General features: G+C 36.1%; 1 protein-coding gene and 1 long non-coding RNA gene across 4 annotated transcripts in view; one reads left to right on the forward strand and one right to left on the reverse strand.

The window, feature by feature from the left end:
• Window positions 1-934, forward strand: part of LOC115412337 (alsin-like) — a 37,804-nt gene extending 36,870 nt beyond the window's left edge. For all 3 annotated transcript variants that reach the window (XM_030124772.1, XM_030124773.1, XM_030124774.1), the window contains one exon: window positions 440-934. In XM_030124772.1, the coding sequence (XP_029980632.1) occupies window positions 440-478 (39 nt within the window). In that variant the 3' untranslated portion in view covers window positions 479-934. The remainder of the gene's footprint in view (window positions 1-439) is intronic.
• An 876-nt stretch (window positions 935-1,810) lies between these two features.
• On the reverse strand, window positions 1,811-24,727 carry LOC115412338 (uncharacterized). The gene is made up of 3 exons (XR_003934335.1): window positions 24,717-24,727; window positions 11,532-11,541; window positions 1,811-1,938 (listed from the first exon to the last, which is right to left on the reverse strand). It is a non-coding gene; the product is annotated as an uncharacterized LOC115412338 (long non-coding RNA).
• Between the last annotated feature and the right edge of the window lie 1,593 nt (window positions 24,728-26,320).

Genomic DNA, 26,320 nt, shown 5'->3' on the forward strand with positions numbered 1-26,320 from the left:
TGGGCTGTATGTGGCCCCTGAACTATAATGAGTTTGACAGCCTTGGTTTACATAGCCACTTGAATAATCCGATAACTCCAGAATTCGGATAATGATCAGAGTATTAGTGTGAATGTAAACAGGCTCAGTGTCTTTCACATCACTCGTACTTTCTGCTGTTTTTTTTTTTTACACATGCTCAGATGTAAAAGAGCAAAATAAATCAGATTAACCTGTATACATGCACAAAGACCTCGGAGTATTGGGCAGAAATCTAGGTGTGTTAATCTGATTTGTCATAATCAGATTACTGCTGCTATCTGATAAATCGTATCACATTATGCTGTCCACTTCACACATGATCAGTTGAATAATCTGACTCCAAATGTCGGATAAATTGGATTTTTACTGTGCATCTAAATGGCCCTATTGTCACTTGTTTTACTTTGCTTTTCTTCAGGCCTGTTACATCCAGATCCAACAGGAGTCCATGACATAGAAGACACAAGGAGAAAGATTCACAAAACTGGAGCTGCAGAGAAAAACAAAGCCCAGTTCGACTCATTTTCTACCGGTAGATGCTGCTCTAAGGTGGCATTACTCCAAAAACATTACCCCATTTCAGTGGGAAAGTGAGTCTCACAGATCAAACTCTTTAAGTTACTGAGCTTTTATCGTCACATTGTATGAAAGAGGACAAATGTGGCTGTATTTATGGTACATTTGGTGTACCAGATGTAAGACTGCCTCAAAGTGACAGCACTTTAAAGGGAAAAACAGCAGTTTCTCTTTACTCCAAGTCTGAACATTCCACAAAAATTTAGGAAAAAAAAACAGCAAACTTGTAAAGATAGATATCGCAACATTGGTAGAGCATGAAAAAGTCTGAAGTATTATGGTCTGTTTAAAGTTTCAGCCATGTTTCTATGTTAAAGCATGAGGAAGTAATGTGGCTGTAAAAACACAAAAAGACGTGAGTTTGATCATTTTGCTGACGGCTCCCATTGAAAATAAAAGGGAAAATGTCAGAGGCAGAGATTCACAAAGTGGAGCTGCAGAGAAAAAAAATTTTTTATCGGTGGAAGCTGCTCTGAAGTGGCATTACTCCAAAACATTACTCTGCTCCCTTTGAGTGATCTTTGTTTCCATATAATAGAACACACTGCCCCCTCCTGGGTGTGTTAAAAACTGCACTTTGTCCACATTAACTTTATTTTTCAGACCTCACACGTTTTTTGTTTTTTTTTCTACCTTTCACAGGGTTTCTGTAGGTCGTTAACATACGCAAAATAATCATAATTTCTAAAACCGACATTTGAGAGTCTTAAATACAGTTTCCATCGGTCTCAGTAGGGATGCACTGATCGGACTTGTTCACTATTACTCATCCAATGCCAGAATTTAATGGATAAATATCATGTGTCACTGAGTGGGAGAGACAGGGATTAATCTGCACCATCAGGTTTACATATTCCTTTTTTAACTTTATAGATAAATACAATCTGTGTTTCGTCAAATCATGGCCTGGTCCCTTATTTTTCTCAGCTGCAGAAGACCTTTATTTATATGTCAGATTTCCTCTATTTAACTCGTAGAAAAGTACTGCATTGTTTTTTTCTACAACTGCAAGACCTGCTGAACTGTTTAAGTCCTTTAGCATTTTCTGTGAAATAATCTATTCATTGCTTAACCCGTAAAGACCCAAAGATCCACTGTCGACCAAAAGCATCTACTGATCTAAACTGTTGACCCATTCATCCTATCAATACATGTAAATAATTGCTGTAAAATACAGTTTGTCATCTTTTCATGGTCATCAGATATGACCCATTTGGACGTTCAGAGGCTCCGTAGTTACCGTGGAAACACAGTCATCTTCTACAACATTGATTCACTAGTAAAACCCATGGAGTTGGATCAATGACAATAGATGAAAATGTCTGATTTATGCTCAGTTAACTAACCTTTGAGTTTAATCTGAGCTTTTATGATCATCTACATGATCAGTGAATTAAACATAGGAAAAAAGATGATTTTTACTGGAAAAAAATGCAAAATTGAGAGGATGATATTATAATATATGGTGATAAATCTCTTAGGAAAGGTTAATTAGAGAGAAAAATTAATCTGGGAACTGACACAAAAGTCACACAAGGTCTTTATGGGTTGACAGAGCCTTTACTTTGTTTATCCTTATTGGTTCTCCAGACAACACAGACAACACACACCTGCAGTGACTGCCAGCGGATGATAATACTTGACCTGAGGGATGTAGAAAAATCAAATGTTGAAAACTGCAGTGTGTATTAGATCAAACATGTAGAAGTGAATATTGTGTTAAACTGGTGGCAAATTATATGACATTGCATCTACCCTCTACACTATTGTTAGAGATATGGCAGGACATTTCCTCCTGGTCTTTATTTGAAGAGACTTGGTACATTTACTGAATTATTTTCATAAAATAGTAGAGTGAATTATCTCCAGAAGTCAGAGCATTTGTAGTTATTGCAAGATTTATTTTTCAGGATTTATTTTGTAGAGCCATAAAGTAATTTAATGAGTTATATATGGATTTTATAATAATGATTATACTTATTACAAGAATACAACAATAACAGCTATTAAATAAACTGGTCTGTATGAATGAATGGTTGTCAGCAACACCTGATCCAGATGTTTGGACCAGCATTGGACCTGATACCACTATCAGTGCTTCCCTAAACCTCAGTCTCACATATATTCTTCGCGAAAAATTTGTATTAAGCTACAAAACAAACCCAATGTGGAAGCAGTTACCACTATTCCAGAGTGTGGTTTCAAGAAGTAATAAGTTCACATAGATTCTGTTCATGTTACTTTCACGCAGTACAATGATTAAACCTACAGAAACCCTGTTAAACACTGACATTTAGAGTTTGAGGAGACATTTGAACATAGTTTACTGACATTAGATCCAGTTTTACTTTAACTTTAATGCTGTTTAGTTACATTTATTAACATGTAGTTACTGTAAGCATTCATAGCAAAGAGTATTTTGTTACATTATACTCCACTAACATTCACCACAGGTCCCAGAGTGATTAGTGACCACATTTTTTGGAAACAGAAGTAAAAAAAAAAAAAAAATTAAATAACATTTGTAGTGGTTAGATATGAAAAGTAGCTCCATTTCTAATTTCGGTTGCACTGACTTTTATTTAAAAACAAAACAAAACAAAAAAAACGGGGGAAGTAAAGACCAATGCTGTGTTTACATAGAAGCTGGTTATGGAAAATATAACCAACTCGAACATTTCAGCAGAATTTCAGATCGTGCCTGTTTCGCACCATTTAACCATCCAGCCACGTCTGTCAGACTGAAGCATGGCTCAGGGTAGCCCTCAATTAAAGGTTACTCAGTTGTAGCAGGAATGTCCTATCACCAAAATATTATATTCATGAGGAAGAGGAGACTCGGCTGAACATGTAAATATGAAACATCATTGTTTTAGTGGGAAGTTTGGACAAGACAGCGATGTAAAAAACAAAAAAAAAGAGATGCCAACAAATGTCTACACTGGTTTATTATTGGTCATAATGGCTCAGGTGGATGGAACTCACAGATCAATATCTAAGTTACTGAGCTTTTATAGTCACATTGTATGAAAGAGGACAAATGTGACTGTTTTATGATAAATTTGATGTACCGATTGTAAAAAGTTTCAAAATTACAGCACTTTAAAGGAACAAAAACAGTTTCCCTTTGCTTCAAGTCTAAACATTCCACAAATATTCAGGAAAAATTAAACAAACTTGCAAATATAGATATCGCGTGTTGCAAGTCCTATGATCTATGTAAAATTTCAGCCATGTTTCTACGTTAAAGCATGAGGAAATAATGTGGCTTTGATTATTTTCATAGCAGCTCCCATTGGAAATGAATGGGAACATGTTATTGCCAACATTTTAATGTGTGAGTTGCATGTTCTTATCACTGCAGACACATCACAGGCCAAAATTTATATGGAAGACGCAGACTAAGGAAAAGAAAGGAATAATGTACATATTTGCTTATTCGCGTAACAGGCGAATCATAAATGCACTGTTGAAATATACCTTTCCGTTACTGGGTGCATTTCATTTGAACACAGCGTTACTGTAAATAGAATTACCAGGGTTTTCTTTTCTGAAAAACAATTTGAGCTCATTTTATAGTTTAGAAATCAGGTAAATACACATAATTGAAAGTGTTAAAACAAGAACAAACTACTTAACTTCTCTACTAACACATATTTTATATAAATCTTCTCGCAAATAGAATCTCAATTTCAGTAAAATCATCTCTCACTCCAAAAAGTATTGTAACCTGTTGTATGTATATGAAAACAGGACACATATTGTAAATCATTACACAAATAGAGCTGCCGTTCTCACCTGAGATTATTAAAATATGTCATTTTTATTTATTTCATTTCATTTCATAGACGTTTCCTTTCCGCTACACCTACGTTACTGTACATGGATAAATAATGATGCATAAGGGAAATATTTGTTCCTCTGTAGATGTTTTTATGTTTAGTTTGACTTTACTTTTCAGTTATAGAGGATTTGACAGTACATCACATTTCTCCAGTTTTTTTTTTGTATTTGATATAAATATCAGCGGCTCCCAGAGCAATGTCTGTCAAGATTTTCTGTTTTTTTGCTGTATTTTCAATGAATAAAGAGATAATAATGAATTTGGGAAAGTTCAAACTGCAAAAAGGGATTAGTATTATGGACATCAGGTCATTTATAAAGGATTATTTAATACTGACAATGAACTCTAATGCACTTGAAAAAAATTAGTCTATCACTGTTTCAGATCAGAATATATTTATGATGCCAATTAGATACAAAAACTATCAGAGTACTTATATTTTTGCCCATTTTCTTTGATATTTTATGTTTATTAACTCCTGTAATTTCACATTATTAATGGACATCATGTTCCATTTACTTGTGTTGGTGACTTCAGGCTTAAAGTTGTGTTTTTGTTATTTTTGTTCTGAATCTAAAATGTCTAAACTTTCTGCCACAGCATCAGAACAAAATGTGTTATTTTTTTTCTTTTTTATTATTGTTATTTTTAAGGAGTGACCCCAACAAAAAGGAGCTGCCAAATGTCCATTAGTTTCATTTGTAAATGTAAGGAGGAGCTTCATGTCAACTGAAATAAGTACTTTTATTTTTTGTATTTGTTATAATATGATATAAATATATACACTGATCAGCCATAACATTATAACCACTGACAGATAAAGTGGTTTTAATGTGGAAGATCTCATTCTAATAAGACCTGTTAGTGGGTGGGTGTATCAGGCAGCAAATGAACATTTAACCCTCAAAGTTTATGTGTTAGAAACAGTGAAATGGACAAAAGTAGAGATCTGAGAAAGTCTGATAAAGGACAAATTGTGATGATCAAATCATTGGGTCAGAACATCTTCAGATCTAGTTGGTCATTCCCAGTGTAAAGTGGGTTGAACTGAAGGTATCTAAAGAACAACCAGATCTGAACCAGTCCATCATCTATGAGGACATTATCACCATCTGTCTAATATTGTGTAGGTTCCATGTTTTCCTCAAAACCAGTTCTGACTTGAGGCCTGGAGTCCACCAGGCCTCTGCAGGTGTGTGTGGTATCTGGACCAAGATGTTAACAGCAGAGCCCTGAAGTAGAGGTGGACCTACATGGATCAGACTTATTTGTCCAACACCGCCCATAGATGATAAATTGTCAACAAAACTTAACCAAAACGTAAACAAAACTGGCCAAACTAACCAAGAAAATGGTTGAAAATTAATGCAGAAGAATATAATAGTCAACAAAATTTACAAAAATAAGGAGGTGGTCCCTCCATGGATCGGATTTATTTGTCCAACACCGCCCATACAGTGTGGGGAAGCAAAATTTACAATATTTTGAGGCAGGGATTGAAAGACAGTGTATGACCAATTACTTTATTGAAAGTCATGAGAATTTATTTGCCACAAGAAAATTGACATAATAGAAAATGTTTTTATTCTATGTGTCCTCCTTCTTTCTCAATAACTGCCTTCACACACTTCCTGAAACTTGCGCAAGTGTTCCTCAAATATTCGGGTGACAACTTCTCCCATTCTTCTTTAATAGTATCTTCCAGACTTTCTCGTAATAGTTTTGCTCATAGTCATTCTCTTCTTTCCATTATAAACAGTCTTTATGGACACTCCAACTATTTTTGAAATCTCCTTTGGTGTGACGAGTGCATTCAGCAAATCACACACTCTTTGACGTTTGCTTTCCTGATTACTCATATGGGCAAAAGTTTCTGAAAAGGTATGGATAATAGTGTTAGGTATGATTATGACATCAATATATGTTTGGTTTCAAAATAATTGACGCAGTGCCTGCTGAGAAAAAACAACTAAATGTTCATTGTAAATTTTGCTTCCCCACCCTGTAGGTGATTAGTTGTCAACAAAATGAGCAAAACATGAACAAAAACAAGTGGTGCCAGACACAAACCAAAGTAAATGGGAAGATTTAAAAAAAAATAAAAAAAAAAATCAAAAAATTTGAACTTTGACCTACTTTTCCCAAAATATAATGAGATGTGTTCTGGGTCACTGACAATCTATAAACCCAGTTTGGTATGAATTGAACTGTAGTTTTGCTGCTAAAGTGTTAAACTGAACCAAAAACAATACCCCTTGCCTCCCCTTCGGGGGGCAGGGTAATAAATAAAAACTGGCCAAACTAACCAAGAGAATGGTTATAAACAAATGCAAAATAATATGCTAGTCAACAGAAATGAGGAGGTGGAGCCTCCATGGTTTGGACTCATTTGTCCAGCACCTCCACAGATGATCAATAGTCCTCAGATTGGGGATGACTGGCAGTACTCCTTACTTATTTCCGTCGGTTCTTACCAGTGTAGACCAGGAACATCCAACCAGACCTGCAGGTGTGGAGATGCTCTGACCCAGTCATCACCGTTACAGTCTGAACCTGCTCAAAGTCACTCAGAAGCAGCAAAATGTGAATCATAATAAACTAACATCATCAGCTTTAATGAATAAATGTTCACTTGCTGCCTAATATATCCAACCCAGTGGAAGGTCCCATTTTAATGAGATAATCAATATCATTCCCACTTCTCCTGTCAGTGTTCAGAACGTTACAGCTGATCAGTTTATATCAAAAATGGATCAAAGCAATAATGTGTGATAATTAGTCCTGAAAACTGCAGCGACTAAAGGACGCACCTGTTTTCAACATCAGCTGACGAGTTTGATGATTTCAGGAAATAAACCCACTGGTGTGGAATCTGTTACTATGGAGACACTGTTTCCATTGTAATGACAGAGATGAAGCAAACTGCAGAAAGAAACAAAACTGTCTAAAATATGAGAAAAAAATGGACATTATATTTTTGCTGAGTATGCATTTAGATGGTATATACATTTGGACATTTAATTAAAACTGAGTGCAATACCGCTGTGACCTCCATTAAGTTATAGTTTAAAAAGGTATTTTTCATGGATTGGTCAAATAAATACACTCAGTTGAGTTAACATTTGGTTTCTTTCTTGGTTGGATTTGAAACATCTTTTATTATATTATATTTTTCTGTTTGCAGTTGAATTTTTACCCAAACAGAATCAGACTAACGTGTTCCTACTCAGAAGGTGATGTTCTAGTGTCTGAAGATCATGTGGTTTGTGTTGAAAACATGACCGACATAAATAAGTAGCTTGTAGGTTTGAGACTAACAGGCTGTAACGTGACTGAATCCATGACTGAAGCTGATAACTCTATATTTTTGTAACATGACTGGTTTATAGAAACAGAAGGTCTGGGACGTTCAGATGGAGAATGTACAAACTCATTAAATGAATGAATCCGAGTGTGAAAAGCGCAATAAATTTTGATGGAATAATAAAATGTGTCCTGGTTCTTATTTCTGATATCATCTTTTTTTTTTTTTTTTAATTAATCAGTTTATTCTTGTCTTCATCTTTTACTTCCTTTTCTTTTACATCATTTTCTTAATTTCAGTCGTTTGTGTTTCGTTTTTTACATCTACATTATGTGCATCTTGTGTCTTTTACTCCATTTTGTGTAATTTTGTGCATCTTTTCTCATTTTGGTACTTTTTGTTTTCAACATTCACATTTTGTTCCATTTACATCTTTTATTTATTTCATGTTTTTTCATGTGAATTTTTTCTTTTTCACATAATTATGTTACATCTTGTTTCACTTCTTACATCATTTCCATAATTTTTATCTTGTTAAGTCTTATATTTCACGAGTCTTTTACATAATGTATGTAACTTTAGTCCTGTTCCACCTCACGTTTCACTCTAGTTGCATCTTTTGTGTCATTTTGGTATTTTTTTGTCTTTTTCAACATTCACATTTTGTTCCTTTTACATCTTTTATTTTGTTTTGTCATGTGAATCTTTTCTGTTTCACATCATTTGCATAAGTTTTTCACCTTTCATGTCATTTTGGTCATTTATGTTACATCATTACATCTTGTTTCACTTCTTACATAATTTCCATAATTTCTGTCTTGTTACATTTTATATTTCATGTATCTTTTACATCATTTGTGTAACTTTAGTCTTGTTCCATCTCATACATGTCATTCTTGTTGCATCTTTTGTGTCATTAAAGTCTAATCTGTACATTCAATGTGTTATTACATGATTTTCATCTTGTATTTGTTACATTACTCATACAAAAAGTAAAAACTTGGGGTAGAACTAAGGGAAGCAAAACACTACACCCTCCTGAGACACAGAAAAGTAAGAGTTTTGGCTTTTTTTTTTTTTTTTTTTTTTTTAATTAAGTGTCTTCTCATGCACCTTTTACCAACTTGCACATCTGCATTCTGACAGTTGGGCCTGTGACAGTGAATTTTATGGGTATAAATGGGATTACTTTGAGGGGATTACTTAATTTTTTTAATTTTTGTTTAGGGATTCTTTTGGATTTTTTTATTCCATTTTTTCTCTTTTCCACAATGCACAGGTCTGTATTGTTCATTGTCATTGTTTGCATTATTTCTAAGTAAAACAAAAGAAAAAAAAAAGTTAAATTAAGTAAGTGTCTTCATTGGAAACCGCATAATGCAACTTTTTTTTTTCCAAATATACGTTTTTTTTGTCCCCTACAGAGGATAATAATGCATTGCTGGGTCTGACGAAGGTCCAGAGACTGGCCGAATAATAGGGGTTCTAAAAGGTGGTTTGGTGGTAGAAACCCTCACCACCCCCTGGATAGACAGACAAAAAAAAAAAAAAAAAAAAAAATTCATTGGACCCATAAAACCTAAGAGGAAATAAAATGAACGGGGGAAAACCAAATAAATCAAAATGCATCACTGGTCTTTTCTTTCATGGGGAGATCAGAACAGATATGGACGCCTCAGACAGAACAACCAAACTGAACTGTGAGTGTCAGCCTCCTTAAAGCCACACCCACTCAGGACAATCACCCTCAGCTGTGGTGGAATCACAGGTGCGTCCACTCACACCTGATCAGCTTAAACTGAACCTCCTAAACATATTTTGGTCATTTTTGTCATTTTGATCCTATTGCATCTTACACATACAGAGTTTATTTTTGTTTCTGATGTGTGTATTATTACTGCTACGAAAGGGACAGATATTTTTTTTTATTTTTTTTTTTTATGTGAAATGCTGCTGTAGAATGGACAGAGTCTATCTTTGATATGTACAGCATGTTTGTGTTTTGTGCTTAAGTCAGAATTTAGTCTAATATGTGTAGGATTTGTGAGGTACTTATGGGATCTGACATAGGAATTCAGGGTAGGTAGAAGGATGGGGTAAGGGCGGGGGGGTTGTAAGTTAAACTTCATCCTGCTCCTTTTCAAATGTTTTCCTTTCTTTTTGTATAAATCTTTTTGTTGTTTGGTTTTAATGTTATATTCAACATAAATAACATTGTTATCTTTCATGTCATTTCTGTCATTTTTCTATTGTCCTTTCCATCCTTGTCCTCTTTTCCATTACTGTCATCTTGTCTCTTTACGACTGATGCTCCACTTCTGTATTTCTTTTGGTTTCCAGGAAATACTCTTTTCTAATTTAACCCTTTCATGCATAGGCCACTCCAGTGGGCAGTTCTTCTCCAGCTGTTCTCTTGTATATTCATGGGTTTTGTTGTTTCAGTTCCATATCAGCCAACACAGTGGACACTTATGCACCATCCCATACACTGACATTCAGAGCATTACTGTAACTTTGCTGTTCAGAATAAACCTGATCTGCACTAATATGTTTAAGTGTAAATCAATTATTATTTGTTAGACAAGAATGTTTTTTTTGCAAATTATCTCCATGAAGTGAGTAATTACTAGCATTAGAATATGTTAAAATGTGAGAAGACATCAGATTAGCAGCATTAAAAATGTTTTTATTTCATTGTTTTCATATCACTTTCTGATATTGGGTTTTAAACACGTTTCTTTACTTCAAAAATTAAATACATGGACATTGTTATAACTCCATAGGAAAAAAAAAAACTTGATTGCATTGTTTTTTTCATGCCTAAGGAGGAATAAAAACACTGAAGAAAAAAATCTTGACTAAGGTTCTCACAGTTCATGCATGAAAGGGTTTTAACTGAGAAAATGAATTCATATAGCCTATCGTAGCACTGTTGTGTATTTTGTTCTTCCAGTTGGGGACAGACTTGTCCAGCCCACTCTATGTCCAGGTCCTAACTTTGGTAAAAGCTTTAGCAAATGAAAAACCTACTGAGCTTTCTACCAACTGAAAAGAATGACTTTTTTCCTTTTTTTTTTTTTGGGGGGGGGGGGGGGGGGGGGGGGGGGCAGCAAATGCATGCTTTCTGTATATTGACTCTGTATTGGTTCAGTGGAGGTGGTGTCATGTCACAGTTTGGCCACTAGAGGGAGTTATAATCCTGTATTAGTGTATTAGTGTCAGTGTGTGATGATAAAACTAGTGTTTCTCACTGAGCTTTGGACTCAGTTGTTTCTCGTGCTGTATCACATATCACCACTTTTACGTCTGTTTCTATTTTTACCCACTAGGACGAGGATCAGTGACACTCTGACATCTGCACATTCGGCCTACGTCAGGTCCAGGTCCAGGTCCGGGTCCACTTGAACCTGCACCGTGTTACCTTAATAGCCAAACGTCACACCTGTAGTGTAACCAGAGCAGCTCCATCCTCATCATTCATTTAGACTGTAGTAACTCGTTTAACCCCTGCATACTGATGGTTTTCTGCACCTTCACAGTAGTAGTAGTAGTAGTAGTAATTTATTCATCCAGTTAACAGAACATAATATATACAATCATACAGTTTGGATTTCTGTATTAAATATGGATGCACAGGTGTAGGCAGAAGCAACAGTTTATTTATGCCGACCCTATTTACAAGAAGGAAAGTTGCAGAAACAAAACTAGATAACAAGAATGCACAGTTTTAAACAATAATATAAATAAAACAAATAATATAATCTAAGCAAGATCTTAGACTCATACTGATAATTGACTTACTTTATCCTAATATTTTATATTTATTGAATACCTTAGTTTTAACCCATAAGGACCCAGTGTGGCTTTTGCTGCAGTTCCCAAATGAATTTTTCTATCTATTTAACCTTTCTTAAGTGATTTATTGCCATTTACTAAGATATTATCCTCTGAACTTTGCATTTTTTCCAATGAAATTCATCTATTTTCCTGTGTTTAATTGACATATCATGTAGATGTTCATAAAAGCTCAGAGTAAAGTCAAAGGTTATTGTATCCAAACAGAAAAAACTGAAGAAAAAGTGACTTTTTCAGCAAAGATACCAATAGCTGAACATAAAAACAAGTGTGTCCATCCACTGTCGTTGATCCAGCTCCATGGGTTTTACTGGTGAATCAATGCTGTAGAAGATGACAGTGTTTCTATGGTAACTACGGAGCCTCTGAACGCCCAAATAGGTCATATGTGATGACCATGAAAAGATGAAAAACTGTATTTTACACCAATTATTTACATGTATTGATAGGATTGGTGGATCAACAGTTCAAATCAGTAGATGCTGTGGGTCATCGGTGGATGTTTGGGCCTTTATGGGTTAAACATCCTTTAAATGTGGTGACTGATGTGCATGTTTTTAATTCTTTTTCCAGGTTATTCCATAATTTTACTCCAGTTACAGATATGCATTTGCCTTTTGTGTTGGCCCTTGTCTTTAGTTTCTTGAACATACAGGTCCCTCTAAGGTTGGACTGGGACTCTGTGACTGAGGACAGTTCCTGTGTGCAGGTGGAAGTAGGCTGTTGTGTGCATTTATAGATGAACACAGCAGTGTGGAGGTTCACCAGATCTTCTAATTTCAGAATATTTGTACTGATGAAAAGCATCGACCTGAGCCAACTCCAGTAGCAGCAGAAAATGGAAACACTTCAAGTACAAATATGTGAGGTATGGGTTCAGTACTCCATTGTGTGTATATTCTGCCTTTTCGGACGTGCTGACCTGAAAGCATCAGAGAGGTTCTTCAAGGAAACCGGAACAGCAGCGTGTTTCAAAAATACCAAAGCTGCTGGTTTGTGTTTTGTAAAAGCAGGAGTTGAAGGACCTTGGAAGATGTTTTCCATCAGGTCGCTGTAGAAACAGAACAGATGACCTCAGGTAGTCACAGTAAAAACCTGCAGAGGACACGTTTACTCTGTTGATGCAGGTTTAGAGGGTTTATTTTAACATACGGGCTCATCAGCCTTCAAGTCAGAACAATAAACACTTATTACTTTAATGCTGTTGGTCTGATTTCATTTGAATGAAAGATCTCGTGTATATATCAATATGACACTAATATAGTAGTTGAGTAGAAGTATGATGACTATTTTTAAGGGTCAGAGTGTTGTGTTTTTTTGTCTAAATTACACCGAGCAACAATATAAATGCAACACTTTGGTTTTTACTCCTTTTTTTCTTGAGCTGAACTCAAAGATCTAAGACTTTTTCTATGTTCACTAAAGGCCTGTTTCTCTCAAATATTGTTCACAAATGTGTCTAAATCTGTGTTAGTGAGCGTTTCTCCTTTGCTGAGATAATCCATCCACCTCACAGATGTGACATATCCAGATACTGATTAGACAGAATGATTATTGAACAGATGTGCCTTAGGCTGGACACCATAAAAGGACACTCTAAAATGTGCACTTTTACTGTATGGGGGGGGGGGGGGGGGGGGGGGATTGTGCACTTTTACTGTACTGGGGGGGGGTCAGAAAACCAGTCAGTATCTGGTGTGACCACCATTGGCCTCATGCAGTGCAACACGTCTCCTTCACATCGAGTGGATCCGGTTGTTGACTGTAGCCTGTGGATGGATTATCTCTGCAAAGCAGAAGGGCTCACACTGTAAAAAACAGAGTTGAATTTAACTCTTTCAGATAACATTTGGTCCCACTAAAAATTAGTAGAAAATGAGTAAAGTTTACTCTATGGCCAGTGTCAAATTTTCAGAGTTAATTCTTATCAATTCAGTGTCAAAATTAACAATGAAATGTGTAAAAATATTTAACACTGTGGTGTTTTCAAACTTTTAAGAGTAATATGATTACACTTTACTCCAGATTTAGTTATAAAATGACTCTATTTGTGTTTAATATTTACTTCTCTGTAGTGTTATTTTCTTCATCAGTTTGCACCCTGTAATGGCAGTGAAATAATGTAAGATAGCAGGGGTCTTCCAGGTGGGGATTGAGAAAGGTGGAAGTGTGTTCTATAGGGTTCACTCACCCTGAGACATGCTTTCCTTTGAAAGAGTAAAGTCCCCCCCTTACTTACTTAAGTGATTTAACACCATTTATTATAATATTATCCTCTCAATTTTGCATTGTTTCAGTATAAATCAGGTATTTTCCTATATTTAATGTATTGATAATGTAGATGTTTATAAAATCTCAGATCAAAGTTGAGCGTTATTGTGTCAAAAACAGTAGAAACTGAAGAAAAAGTGACTTTTTCTGCAAAATATATCATTAATTGAACATAAACCAATTGTGTCCATCCACTGTCATTGATCCAACTCCATGGGCTTTACTGGTGAATTGATGTTGTAGAAGATGACGGTGTTTCCATGGTGACTACGGAGCCTCTGAACGTCCAAATGGGTCATATCTGATGACTGAAAAGATGACAAACTGTATTTTACACCAATTATTTACATGGATTGATAGGATTAGTGGATCAACAGGTATTAAACAGTTTATATCAGTGGATGGTTTTGGTCGCTGGCGTATATTTGGGTCTTTATGGGTTAAATGGAACAGTACTTGGGCCTCGACTGCTGGTGATTCACAAGATCATGAGAACAGACAAGAACGTATATGGAGAAGCACCTCAATTTTCTCTATGGAGATAATAAAGCAATGTAACCTTTGACCTGAACAGTCTATGGTTGTGTAAATCTAAAATATAAAACATTCAGGACTAAGGCTCTAAGAACACAACAACACCTGCACTGTAAATATAAGGAACGTCCACTTTGTGTTCATTACTCTCCTGCACAAACATGGTCTTTTTTACACGTTGCATCGGTCGTTTACACTGTAGACTGGAGAGCTTGTTCACACTCAGTGATATTTATCAATGTAAATACATTTACACCATGTTTCCCAATCGAGTGACTGATCTTAAGTGTCTCTATTGTCCTTCAGGGTGAAACTCATTTGGACATTTGTTTAAGTATCAGTGTTCAGTCTCAGACAAAGCAGCTGCCAGACGCCGGTGCAGAGGGTGGGGTTCAGATGCTATTGTTTCTGAAGGAAACTTAGCTCTGAACTCCCAGATGAAACTCAAGTCAGTCACTGAAATATTGATTTTTGAGTTTTAGAGTAGTATTCGAGCTGCAGTAAATAGAGTCAAATAGATGAGACAGTGTCGATGGATGAGAAGTCTGGGGCGCCACTACCAACTGTGGGCCCCCTGAAAGGTAAACGTTGTAAATTTGTCATTGTGTGTGTGTGTGTGTGTGTGTGTGTGTGTGGGGGGGGGGGGGGGGGGGGGGGGGGGGCTACAGGTATATATGTTGGGTTGCGTTCCACCATAACTGGCATAAAAACCAAAAGTCAAAGTTATTTTTTATTTTATTTACCTTTATTTAACCAGGAAAACCTCAATGAGTCCTGGCCAAGACGGGGAGCAGTACATTAAATAGTTACAGACACAAACTTTCATTTATAAAAACAAAAACAAGTATCCAATACATAAAAAAGTAGTTTATTTATTTAAAAGCAAAAAATCAAGTACAACCTTTGAAAGTCAGCTTTGCTAAAAAGTGCCCATGAGATGAAGATAAAGTGCGTCAGACAAAACATCTGCAGCTGGATGTCTCCCTCTCTAGGTCATTCAACATCCTCTTGAAAGTGTCCAGCGAAACCAGATCTTTAAGTTTCAGGTCTTTTTGTAGTTCGTTCCAGGTGAATGGAGCTGCAAATCTGAAGACTTTTTTCCCCTGTCCAGTTCTAACTTCAGGAACAGACAAAAAGAAAAGATCCTGAGAACTTTGGACATCCGACCCCCTATGCCTCTCTTTTACTCCGTAGTTTACATGACATTTTCACAACTTCTAACCTACATCCACTGGCCCCCCTGGAACTGCTGGGCCCCATGAATTTGTCATGTCCCCCCCCTTTACAAGGTTATAATAGTTTTGGATTTTTCATTATAGTTTAGTTTATGTAGTTTTGACTTTTTTTCCCCCTCTAATTCAGTTAGTTTTAATTAGTTTTTAGAGCAGGTTTGCTAGTTTTTATTAGTTTTCGTTATTTTCTAAATGCTTAGTTTTAGTTTAGTTTTAGGTTTTTTTTATATCTTTTATCTTCTTCGCCATCGAATTTAAATAAATCCCAGACAGGACTCTGCTGCTTTCTCCCAACTTTAGTCTCCATGTTTCCAGGTAGAGTGGGGACCAGAAGACGACTAAACGGCAAGTGACGGACCGTTAAATATCATATGGTGCTAGTAGCTAAAATTGCTTGAGGGAAATAAATTGATTTTATATCAATCCGACATTGACAAAGACGAAAACTAAGGGAATTTTATCCATAATTTTTATACATTTTAGTTAGTTTTGTAAACACACAATACAGTTTCAGTTAGTTAGCATTTTTTCTTTTCATCATAGTTTTTATTTATTTCAGTTAACGAAAATGTTTTTACAATTCTAGTTTTCATCATCTTGTTAGTTTTCGTTAATGATAATAACCTTGCCCCTTTATAGCGCCCCAGACCACAACACTTATGAGACAGGCGAAATAAAACAAATAAATGATGAGTTTAACTTTGTGCAGGTCTGAGGGAGTCAGGGCTGTTTGGACCAGTGGCCGTCAGTGGTGTTACACTTGAAAAATATGTCCACATTGGCTCCATTTTGGAGTCCAAGTCCATGCCCCTTGGTTCTGTCCATAGGTTTATGTCTGTACTTATTGTTCTTATAACCAAAAATGCTGCCCTCTTGACCAGGTCACACTGAGAAAAGAAATTTTAAAGGATTTTGAGGATTTTTCTTGGTTTAATGATCTGGTTTCTTGGCCGTCGTATAATTTATTTATTTATTTATTTTTACCACTTACCAATAGCGGTTACCACTTTCGTACCTCTAGATCACTGGTTCCCAACCTTTTTTGGCTCGTGGCCTCATTTTAACATCCCAAATTTCTGGCGACCCCAGACATTCAAAATGGAGACTTTTTTTTTGCTAAAATTAATTTGTTTTTGATCATATAATAGATGAAAGACCTGCAGCATCTGAAACCGACCACAATGGACATTTGACAGATAAACAGTACCACAGTGCTTCAGTTTGTCATGTCTTTTATGGATTGGGATTGTCTCTGTCAACTCACCATATATGTTTTATTAGTATGTTTTTTTTTTTTTTTTTTTTTTTATCAATTACTAGAAATTTCAGGCAACCCCATTTGAATTCCAGGTGGCCCCACGTGGGCTCCTGACCCAAAGGTTAAAAACACTGATCTAGATGGTTTCTATACAACGTTTGTGAGGTTTGCAGATATCAGTATAGTTGCTATGGAGCACTGATAGGAAGACAAATATGGACTTTGATTTAATTAGTTGAGTTCTCCTCCAGTGAATGTCCCACCCACTTCTATTGAAAGATTGATCTTCTACATCTAGACCACATGACTGTAACACAGTAACTGAACTTCACCTCACAAATTCAAATTATTGATTCTTGATAGAACATGCCGATGAGGTACAGAGACATTGGTCCTATTTTGAATTTTGCATGGACTCCCTGGAAAAACAGATTTATTCTTAAGGGACCAATAAAAAAGGATAAATATACTTTCTGAAACCTAAGATAAATGATTTATTAATGTTCTCCTGTGTTATATAGTGAGTTATTTAATTACACAACACAGTGGTGTTTGTTTTTCTTGCTGCCGTGTTGGCTTTTCTTGCTGACATCCTCCTCGTCTGCAGAGCTGGGGGCTGTCAGAAATGCAGGTTAGTGAGTTCACGTTGGCAAAGCTTCACCTACACACAGTTTTTTTGGTCATGTGTCTTCATCCCAGGTGTGTTTGTATCAGCAGAGGACGACAGAAAGTAGGAAAAGACACAGTTAGAGGGTGGGAGGGAGTACAAAGGAAGACAAAAACAAACACATAAACGATAAGTGTTGTCAGATTGTTTATTCGATGAAGTGAAATGTTAAATACCAGCACAGTCCAGAATGAGTTTGTCTCTGGATTCTTTTTCCTAATGAAACGGGATCATTCATCCCTCCTGAGACTTCCTGTCCCACTGAACCACTAACAGAGAATCTCCAGAGAAGGGGGTCGGAGGAGGACTATGGAGGATTAGGCCTTATTGACCTACTTACCTGCATAAACGCTGGCACGACTTAAACACCCACCGTCCAAGTCAGTGCACACCTCTGCCATCACCAGAACCTCACTTTAACACTTTTCCATTTTACTGGAATGAGCAGAGGTGGACCATGTGCCAGGGATAGAAATTACGAAACGGGACTAAGAGGACATTTTCTGCACTGAACTCACATTTAAAATATGCACTTTGAGTCAAACTGAGAGGTCAGAACACTTAGTATTCAAGGATTAGATCCACATTTTAGCTTTTATCTACCTTTTATCTTTTTTATCTTTATTGATTTATCTTGTTTCTTAGCTGTCTTAACTCTCTCTTTTTAATTAATGTGCTGTAATATATTGCTTTTTAGGGTGCCTATTGTCATCAGGCCAGGGACTTCAGCAGAATACTAGCCATGTTGGCTAAAGCTGCCCCTTTTACTGTTATTGATACAGTTAATTAATTGGGATTGTCCATGTTACAATAAACTAAAATAAAATAAAATTAAACATGTGCCTGCATCTTCTTCAAAACAATCATTAAACCAAAATGTGTAAAAATGCATCTTCAAGTCTATAGATAAAACAGCATCTTTTTTTATTATTTTTTACATTTCCCATACACAAAGGGAAGGTGTAGGGCAGAACTGAGGGGAATTAAAAAAAAAAAAAAACAACATACATAGATATGGATCCAAAACTTACTTCTCCTTTAGCCAAAACCACCTGTTTAAGAGTCCAATCCAGCCCATGTGATGCATTTGCAGTCAAAGGGAGTCAAAGTCATTCTAGTTCAGGGGTCCCATACAGCCCAATTCAATCTGAAGTGGATCAGACCAGTAAAATAAGAACAACTCCAAATTTCTCTTTGTTTTGGTGTAAACAAGTAAAATGACAAAAACAACAGATTTACAAACTATCCTCTCACAAAAAATATGAACAAGCAGAAATGTCTGAAGAGAAGTTAGCGCAATCTATATGATAAAACCCAGGTCACCTCTGTGTGTTTGTGTGTGTGTGTGTCTCAGGATTCATACAAAATCCTGTTAGAGACGACTGCTGCAGTTTGTCACACTTATATATTTTTTGGTCAAAGAACAGATTAGCAAAAACGGCAAGTTGATAGGACCAATATTTTAGGAGATATTAATAAATTTGGAATACAATAGCTACACAATCATGTTGCTGTATCCACTTTGGCGGTGACTGCTGGACAAATGCGGTACAACATGCACAAACACACAACAGCATAAAAACGAGCACATCTACAACCAGTGGGTAGTTTTAACGATATTCCACCTGTTACTAAATGTTTTGTGCCTTTGTTTTCCACTGTGGTCTGTGCGTTGTAATGCACATGTGTAAATGATAAGATGAAGCATATTCGTAAATTGCCACTTTTTTTTTTTTTAAGAACTCTCAGGTTGTTCATATTATTCTCAATTTTTTTAAAGGATAGTTTGTAGACGTAAACATTTTCATTACATAATTTTACTTCTTCACTCAAAAACAGAGGAAAGTTTGCAGTCGTCATTAGGGATGGGAATCGAGAACCGGTTCTTTTTTGAGAACCGGTTCCCAGTAGCTTGATTCCTTGGAATCGTTTGCCTGCCTGCTTAATGATTCTGCTTATCGATTCCGCCTTCGTTGTGCATGTGCAATGACGTCACACGTACGCTGCATTGTTTTGGTCAGAACGTGGCCAACATGGCATTGAGGCAGAAACGGTCTAAACAGACGACACCAGGTCCACTGGAACACTGTCAAAGCTTCCATGTCTTCAAAAGGGTGGAACCCCTCCAATATCCTCAAACATTTGTCCACAGCATGTGATTCATTTACAGGAATGTCACATATTTGATACTCTACTTAGCGGCGCTTGTGAATGTAGCGGCAGAGTGAACGCCGGGCTGGTTCCGGTGCGGGGAGCAAACGTCGTAACTCCTCAAATACAAGTTTTCGAAGGTAAGAAGGGAAAGGAAATGAGGTGCACAACAACGGGAGACAAGCCGAGCTGAGTGGAACTGGTTCCACATAGTAGAAATGCGGCAATAGAGGAATTAGTAAAGAGTCTTTAGCTTCACTTTCACTGTACCCCCCCTCTCCCCCGAACCGGCCCGGTGTCATCTGTTCTTATTATTTGTACATACTGTATATGTTATATTTTCTGTGCAGAGATGGAAATATAAAAGACAGTTAATGCAAACACACCTGTTTGGACTCTTTTATTCCCTCACCCAATGAGAATTGATAAGAGAATCGATAAGAGAATCGGATTGATAAGCAGTATCGATAATGGAATCGGAATCGTTAAATTCTTAACGATTCCCATCCCTAGTTGTCATTATTTCAGGTTATTATGTTATTATTTTAGTAGTCCAGTCTGCTTTAGATCATTTTGGGTTTTATGTAGCCAATGAAATAAAATGAGTTTGACACCCCTGGTCTAAAACGCAGTTCAAGTAGAAACCCCCACCACTCACTAACTATATTAAAAGGGTGGAAAAAACTAAAGTCATTGAACCCAGAAAACCAAAGACTAAGAGGGAATCAAATGAATGAGGAGAAACTAAATAAATAAATGTAAATGCTCTGCTGGTCTTTTGATTTAAGGACAGAATACAGGGAAATAAAAACAGACATGGGCTCCTCAGAGGTCCCATTATGTCCACGTCCACTCAGGACAGTCCCCCTCAGCTGTGGTGGATCCTCAGGTGCATTGAATCACACCTGATCGACAGAACCTGAAGGCAGGACCCACTTAACCCTTAAAAACCCAGGACTACTTTTGTGGCAGTTCCATAATGATTTTTTCTCTCTATTCAACGTTTCTCAACTGATTTATCACCATTTTTAAATAACATTATCCCCTGTATTTTATTTTTTAAGTGAAAATATCATGTATTTTCCTGTATTTAATTTACTGATCATGTAGATCAGGGGTGTTAGACTCATTTTAGTCCAGGGGCCACATTCTGCCCAATTTTATCTTGGACAAATAACATAACATAACCTGTTAATAATATAAACTCTGAACTTTTCTCTATGTTTTAGACTGAAAAAGGTAAAATTACATAATGAAAATCTTTACATTTACAAACTTTTTTTTTTTTCACAAAAAAAGCGAATTACCTTAAAAGCCTGAAATTTCTTTAGAAAGAAAGTGCAGATTTAATAATATTATGCCACAGTAGACCACAGTAGATCTACAAATACATAAAACATTTAATAACAGGCAGAGTATTATTACACTTTTGGAGTTTGGCACTAAAATGATTTTAACATCCTTGACTGTTAATATCTTCAGTGTAATTTTTGTATTTTACAAATTCATCCTGCAGCCTGGATTGGAACCTTTGGTGGGCCAGTTTTGGCCCATGGTCTGCATGTTTGACACCCCTGATGTAGATGTTCACAAAAACTCAGATTATAGTTGAGGTTTATTTTATCAAAAACAAAGAAAACTGAAGAAAAACTGACTTGGTTTTTCTGGTGAATCAATGTTGTAGAAGATAACAGTGTTTCCATGGCAACTACGGAACCTCTGAACACCAAAATGGGTCATATCTGATGACCATGAAAAGATAAATAACTATATTTTACACCAATTATTTACATGTATTGATAGGATTAGTGGATGACCAGGTATTAAACAGTTTAGATCAGTAGATGGTTTTGGTTAACGGTGGATGTTCATGTGTTTAAGTGTTAATAACAGTGACTGAGTCCAATTATGTGCACAATAAAACTCTGATCATTATCTGATTTCTGGAGTTATCAGATTATTCTAGTGATCAGGTAAACAGCATAATGTGATATGTTTTATCAGATGACAGGGGTAATCTGATTACAAGAAATTGGATTAACACACCTGGGTTTCTCCCCAAAACTCCGACGTCTTCATGCATGTGTACATGTCAGTCTGATTTACTTCATTCTTTTACATCTGTATGTGTGTAAAAAAACAAACAAAAATAGGAAGTCTGAGTCTCCTGTCACTACGTATATATATACAGGGTGGGGAAGCAAAATTTACAATGAACATTTAGTTGTTTTTTCTCAGCAGGCACTACGTCAGTTGTTTTGAAACCAAACATATATTGATGTCATAATCATACCTAACACTATTATCCATACCTTTTCAGAAACTTTTGCCCATATGAGTAATCAGGAAAGCAAACGTCAAAGAGTGTGTGATTTGCTGAATGCACTCGTCACACCAAAGGAGATTTCAAAAATAGTTGGAGTGTCCATAAAGATTGTTTATAATGGAAAGAAGAGAATGACTATGAGCAAAACTATTACGAGAAAGTCTGGAAGTGGAGGAAGCAACAAAAAACGTACCGAAGCTTTTATTAAAGCTCTCTAATCCAAACTCCTAAAGGATCCAACCAAATCCATGAGAAAAATGGCAATTGAACTTGAGGTAGACAACAAGACCGTTAGAAATGCAGTAAAATATGATTTGAAGTTAAAATCTTACACAAGAACACCAAAACACTTGTTGACAACAGCAACAAATCCAACTTTAGCAATTTTTGGGAATCATGTTTATGGCCGCCTTCTAGCCCAGATCTAAACCCTCTGGATTCTGCTATTTGGGGCGTTTTAGAACATGCTACCAATAGAACATCACACAGCAATGTCGACTTTCTTAAAGATACTATTAAAGAAGAATGGGAGAAGTTGTCACCCGAATATTTGAGGAACACTTGTGCAAGTTTCAGGAAGCGTGTGAAGGCAGTTACTGAGAAAGAAGGAGGACACATAGAATAAAAACATTTTCTATTATGTACATTTTCTTGTGGCAAATAAATTCTCATGACTTTCAATAAACAAAGTGGTCATACACTGTCTTTCAATCCCTGCCTCAAAATATTGTAAATTTTGCTTCCCCACCCTGTACTCCAAAAGAAATCCAATAATGGAGTGAAACGTCATTACATTTTTGGCTTTATTACATTTAAAATGGCCCAAATAATTACGTTATCGGCCATTATCACGTTACTGTTTCCTCAAGACCTGAAGATCTGGGAATATTTTTGTGAATTACTTTTCATCTTCCACAGCCTGATCGACCATAAGCAGTTCAGCATTAATCTGTTTGTTTGTTTGTTTGTTTGTTTGTTTGTTTGTTTGTTTGTTTGTTTGTTTGTTTGTAGCTCCCTTCATATCATATGCGTCAGTGTATTTGGTCTGAAGGAACTGGGGTTTGTGCTTGTGAAAGGTCGAGAGGCATGTGTACACACTCCGGTCTAAACAACTTGTGTGTGTGTGTGTGTGTGTGTGTGTGTTTGTTTAGGTCTGTTTGGTCTGGACTCACACTGAACTCGATGGGATTTTAGGTCGGATACCAGTTTACTTATTTCTGACTGTGGCTCAGTGCAAAAGAAAAACAAAAAAACAGGTTAAGGCATTTAAATCATTTGTATACACAGTGTTGGGCAATAAAAAAAAACTGTTATGATGGTAAAAAATGTTCCTGTGAGTCAATAATTATCATGGTAAATGTCAAATGATTATTTATTTAAAGCTTTAAGGCTGAGTTTTGGTCCTGAGTGAAGGTTGTTTATAATATTTGTACATTTTATTTAGTTTAAATCTCTTTATATTTCCTTATATCATGTTCTTTTAATCCATTTCAATAGTTTATGTTAAATACTCTTCTATAATTCTAATTCAGTCTTATTTCTCTTCTTCTCTGTTAATTTAATACACACGGTGGTGGCCAAAATTATTAAAACACGTGGCATATTTAAGAGGTTTTATCTATTTTGGTTGGTTTTTTTTTTAAATTTGCTGTTAAAATACCTGTAAAACTGATGAAATATCTACAAAGTCATCATTATGCTCTATAAATCATAGAATAGAACCATCATAAGGAGATTAGGTCATTTTACAGAAGGAAAACTAGGCCTTTTTCACTGTCATTGGCCTCATGCTGAAACTTTCTGTTAAATTTCTCATATTTTTCTCGTTTTTTCGTTTAGAGAAAAAATAAACAGGAATTAACTCGGGATGTACAGACATTCTTACCATGTAGATCTGCTCTTATCCAAGTGTGATGAATGTTGGAATCCACTTGATCATAATGGGACAGGTGTGGTTGATTGTCTGTAATTAGCATGTGACCACGCCCACTAAACACCATATAAGGGCAGGTGTTGTGTCGTGTGCAAACTGCTGACTTTGGATCAACAATTTCAGAGAAAAAGGGCCAAAAAAGGGCAGAAAGAAAAAAGAACTTTACGAGCAGAGAAATCAAAACACTTTAAAATTTAAAAAAAACAACAACAACAAAAAAAAAACGCTGTCTTTCAGTGTCAGTACTAATTTTTCTCTCTATTTAACCTTTCTTAAGTGATTTATCGCCATTTATTATAATATTATCCTTTGTATTTTTGCATTTTTCAGTGTAAATCATGTATTTTCTCTATATTTAATTAGCTGATCATGTCGATGTCCTTGAAAACTCAGAGTAAAGTCTAGGGTTATTATATCAAAACAGAGAAAACTGAAGAAAAAGTGGCTTTTTCAGCAAAATCTATCATTAACTGAACATAAACCCAGTGTGTCCATCCACTGTCACTGATCCAACTCCATGGGTTTTACTGGTGAATCAATGTTGTAGAACAGGGGTGTCAAACTCATTTTCTTCCGTGGGCCACATTCAGCCCAATTTAATCTGAAGTGTGCCTGACCAGTAAAATAATAGCATGATAGCCAATAAATAATGACAACTCCAAATTGTTTTAGTGCAAAAAATAACATTCAATTATGCCAATATTTACATTTACAAACTATCCAAACAAAAATGATGTGAATAACCTGAAAAAAATGAAATTTGTTAAGAAATGTAAGTACAATTTTATCAATATTATGCCTCGAATTATCATTTATATTTATGTGCATTACAGATCTGATCTACAAAGGCACAAAACATTCAGTAACAGGCAGAATATTGTTAAAATTGCACTTAATTTTCCTTAGACATTTAAGGTTGTTCATATTTGTTCCGGTTATTCCCATTTTATTGTTAAGGGATTGTTTGTTAATGTAAATATTTTCATAATTTAATGTTTTTTGCACTAAATCAAGAGAAAAAATTGGTGTTGTCATTATTTATAGGTTATTATGATATTATTTTGAGTTTGATGCCCTAACTTGCTCTTTGCAAATTCATCCCACAGGCCGGATTGGAACCTTTGGCGGGCTAGTTTTGGCCCCCGGGCCGCATGTTTGACACCTGTGTTGTAGAAGATGCTTATGTTTCCATGGTAACTGCGGAGCCTCTGAACATCCAAATGGGTCATATCTGATGAGCATGAAAAGATGACAAACTGTATTTTACACCAATTATTTACATGTATTGATAGGATTAGTGGATCAGCAGGTATTAAATATTTTATTTTTGGTCGCCAATGGATGTTTGGGTCTTTATGGATTAAAAAATTTGATCATGCGAATAGAGTTGTGTGCAAAAATGAACCCTGTAAGAGGTGAACACAAATACCAGTGATGTGTTAATAACGTTTGCAACAGGTATGAAAAAAAAAAAAAAAAGCAGAGAAAGCCGAGCTCAGGTACGTCAGATGCTCGGTGTGTTGTGTGTTGGTTAATTAGCCGTTCCCACGCCATGTGCTCGTTACGGCTTCGTTCAATGATCGTTGAGGGTGTCACGTATCACTCCTGACGGACAGATACGCTCGATCACACAAGAACACACAAACACACACCCCCTCACAGCCACATGAGCTCCTGGATAAGAGCCATGAGAGGAGTCATTTCTATGACAGTCTGCTGCCACAATAGGCTTCTGTCTGCTCCAGGGAAACCAAAGCACTTGAACATCTCATGACAGATCAGCTTCACCTGAGACTGTGTGTGGGTGAAGGTAGCCTGGGGTTTGACATGACTGTTTTGCACAGAACGACCTTTTGGACCTGTTAAACTGTGTCAAAAAATTTACAGAAGGTTAACTGAGGCTTCTGCTGCTGCGAAACTCATACTGTCAAGGAAAAAATTATTAGACCACCCCTTGTTTTCTTCAATTTCTTGTTCATTTTAATGCCTGATACAACTAAAGGTACATTTATTTGGACAAAAATAATTATAACAACAAAAATGGCTCATAAGAGTTTAATTTCAGAGCTGATATCTGGACATTTTCCATGTTTTCTTGATAATAACCAAAATCACTTCAGTTCTTACATCAACATCTATGGCATTGTACTGACAAAAACAGTGCTTTTAGGCATTCCATGTTTTCTTTTCTGTCTGTTTTAGTCACATGATACACACAGGAGTTAGTACTTGATTGCATAACCATTGTTTTTGATGATTTTTGGTGGTCCAGTCATTTTTTCCACGACTGTAGTTACAGATGAGATGGTTAAAGGAGGCAGAAAGATAAAGATGTTTGATGGATAAAG

The sequence above is a fragment of the Sphaeramia orbicularis genome, chromosome 21 (genome assembly GCF_902148855.1).
Source record: "Sphaeramia orbicularis chromosome 21, fSphaOr1.1, whole genome shotgun sequence".
Classification (NCBI taxonomy): Eukaryota; Metazoa; Chordata; class Actinopteri; order Kurtiformes; family Apogonidae; genus Sphaeramia; species Sphaeramia orbicularis.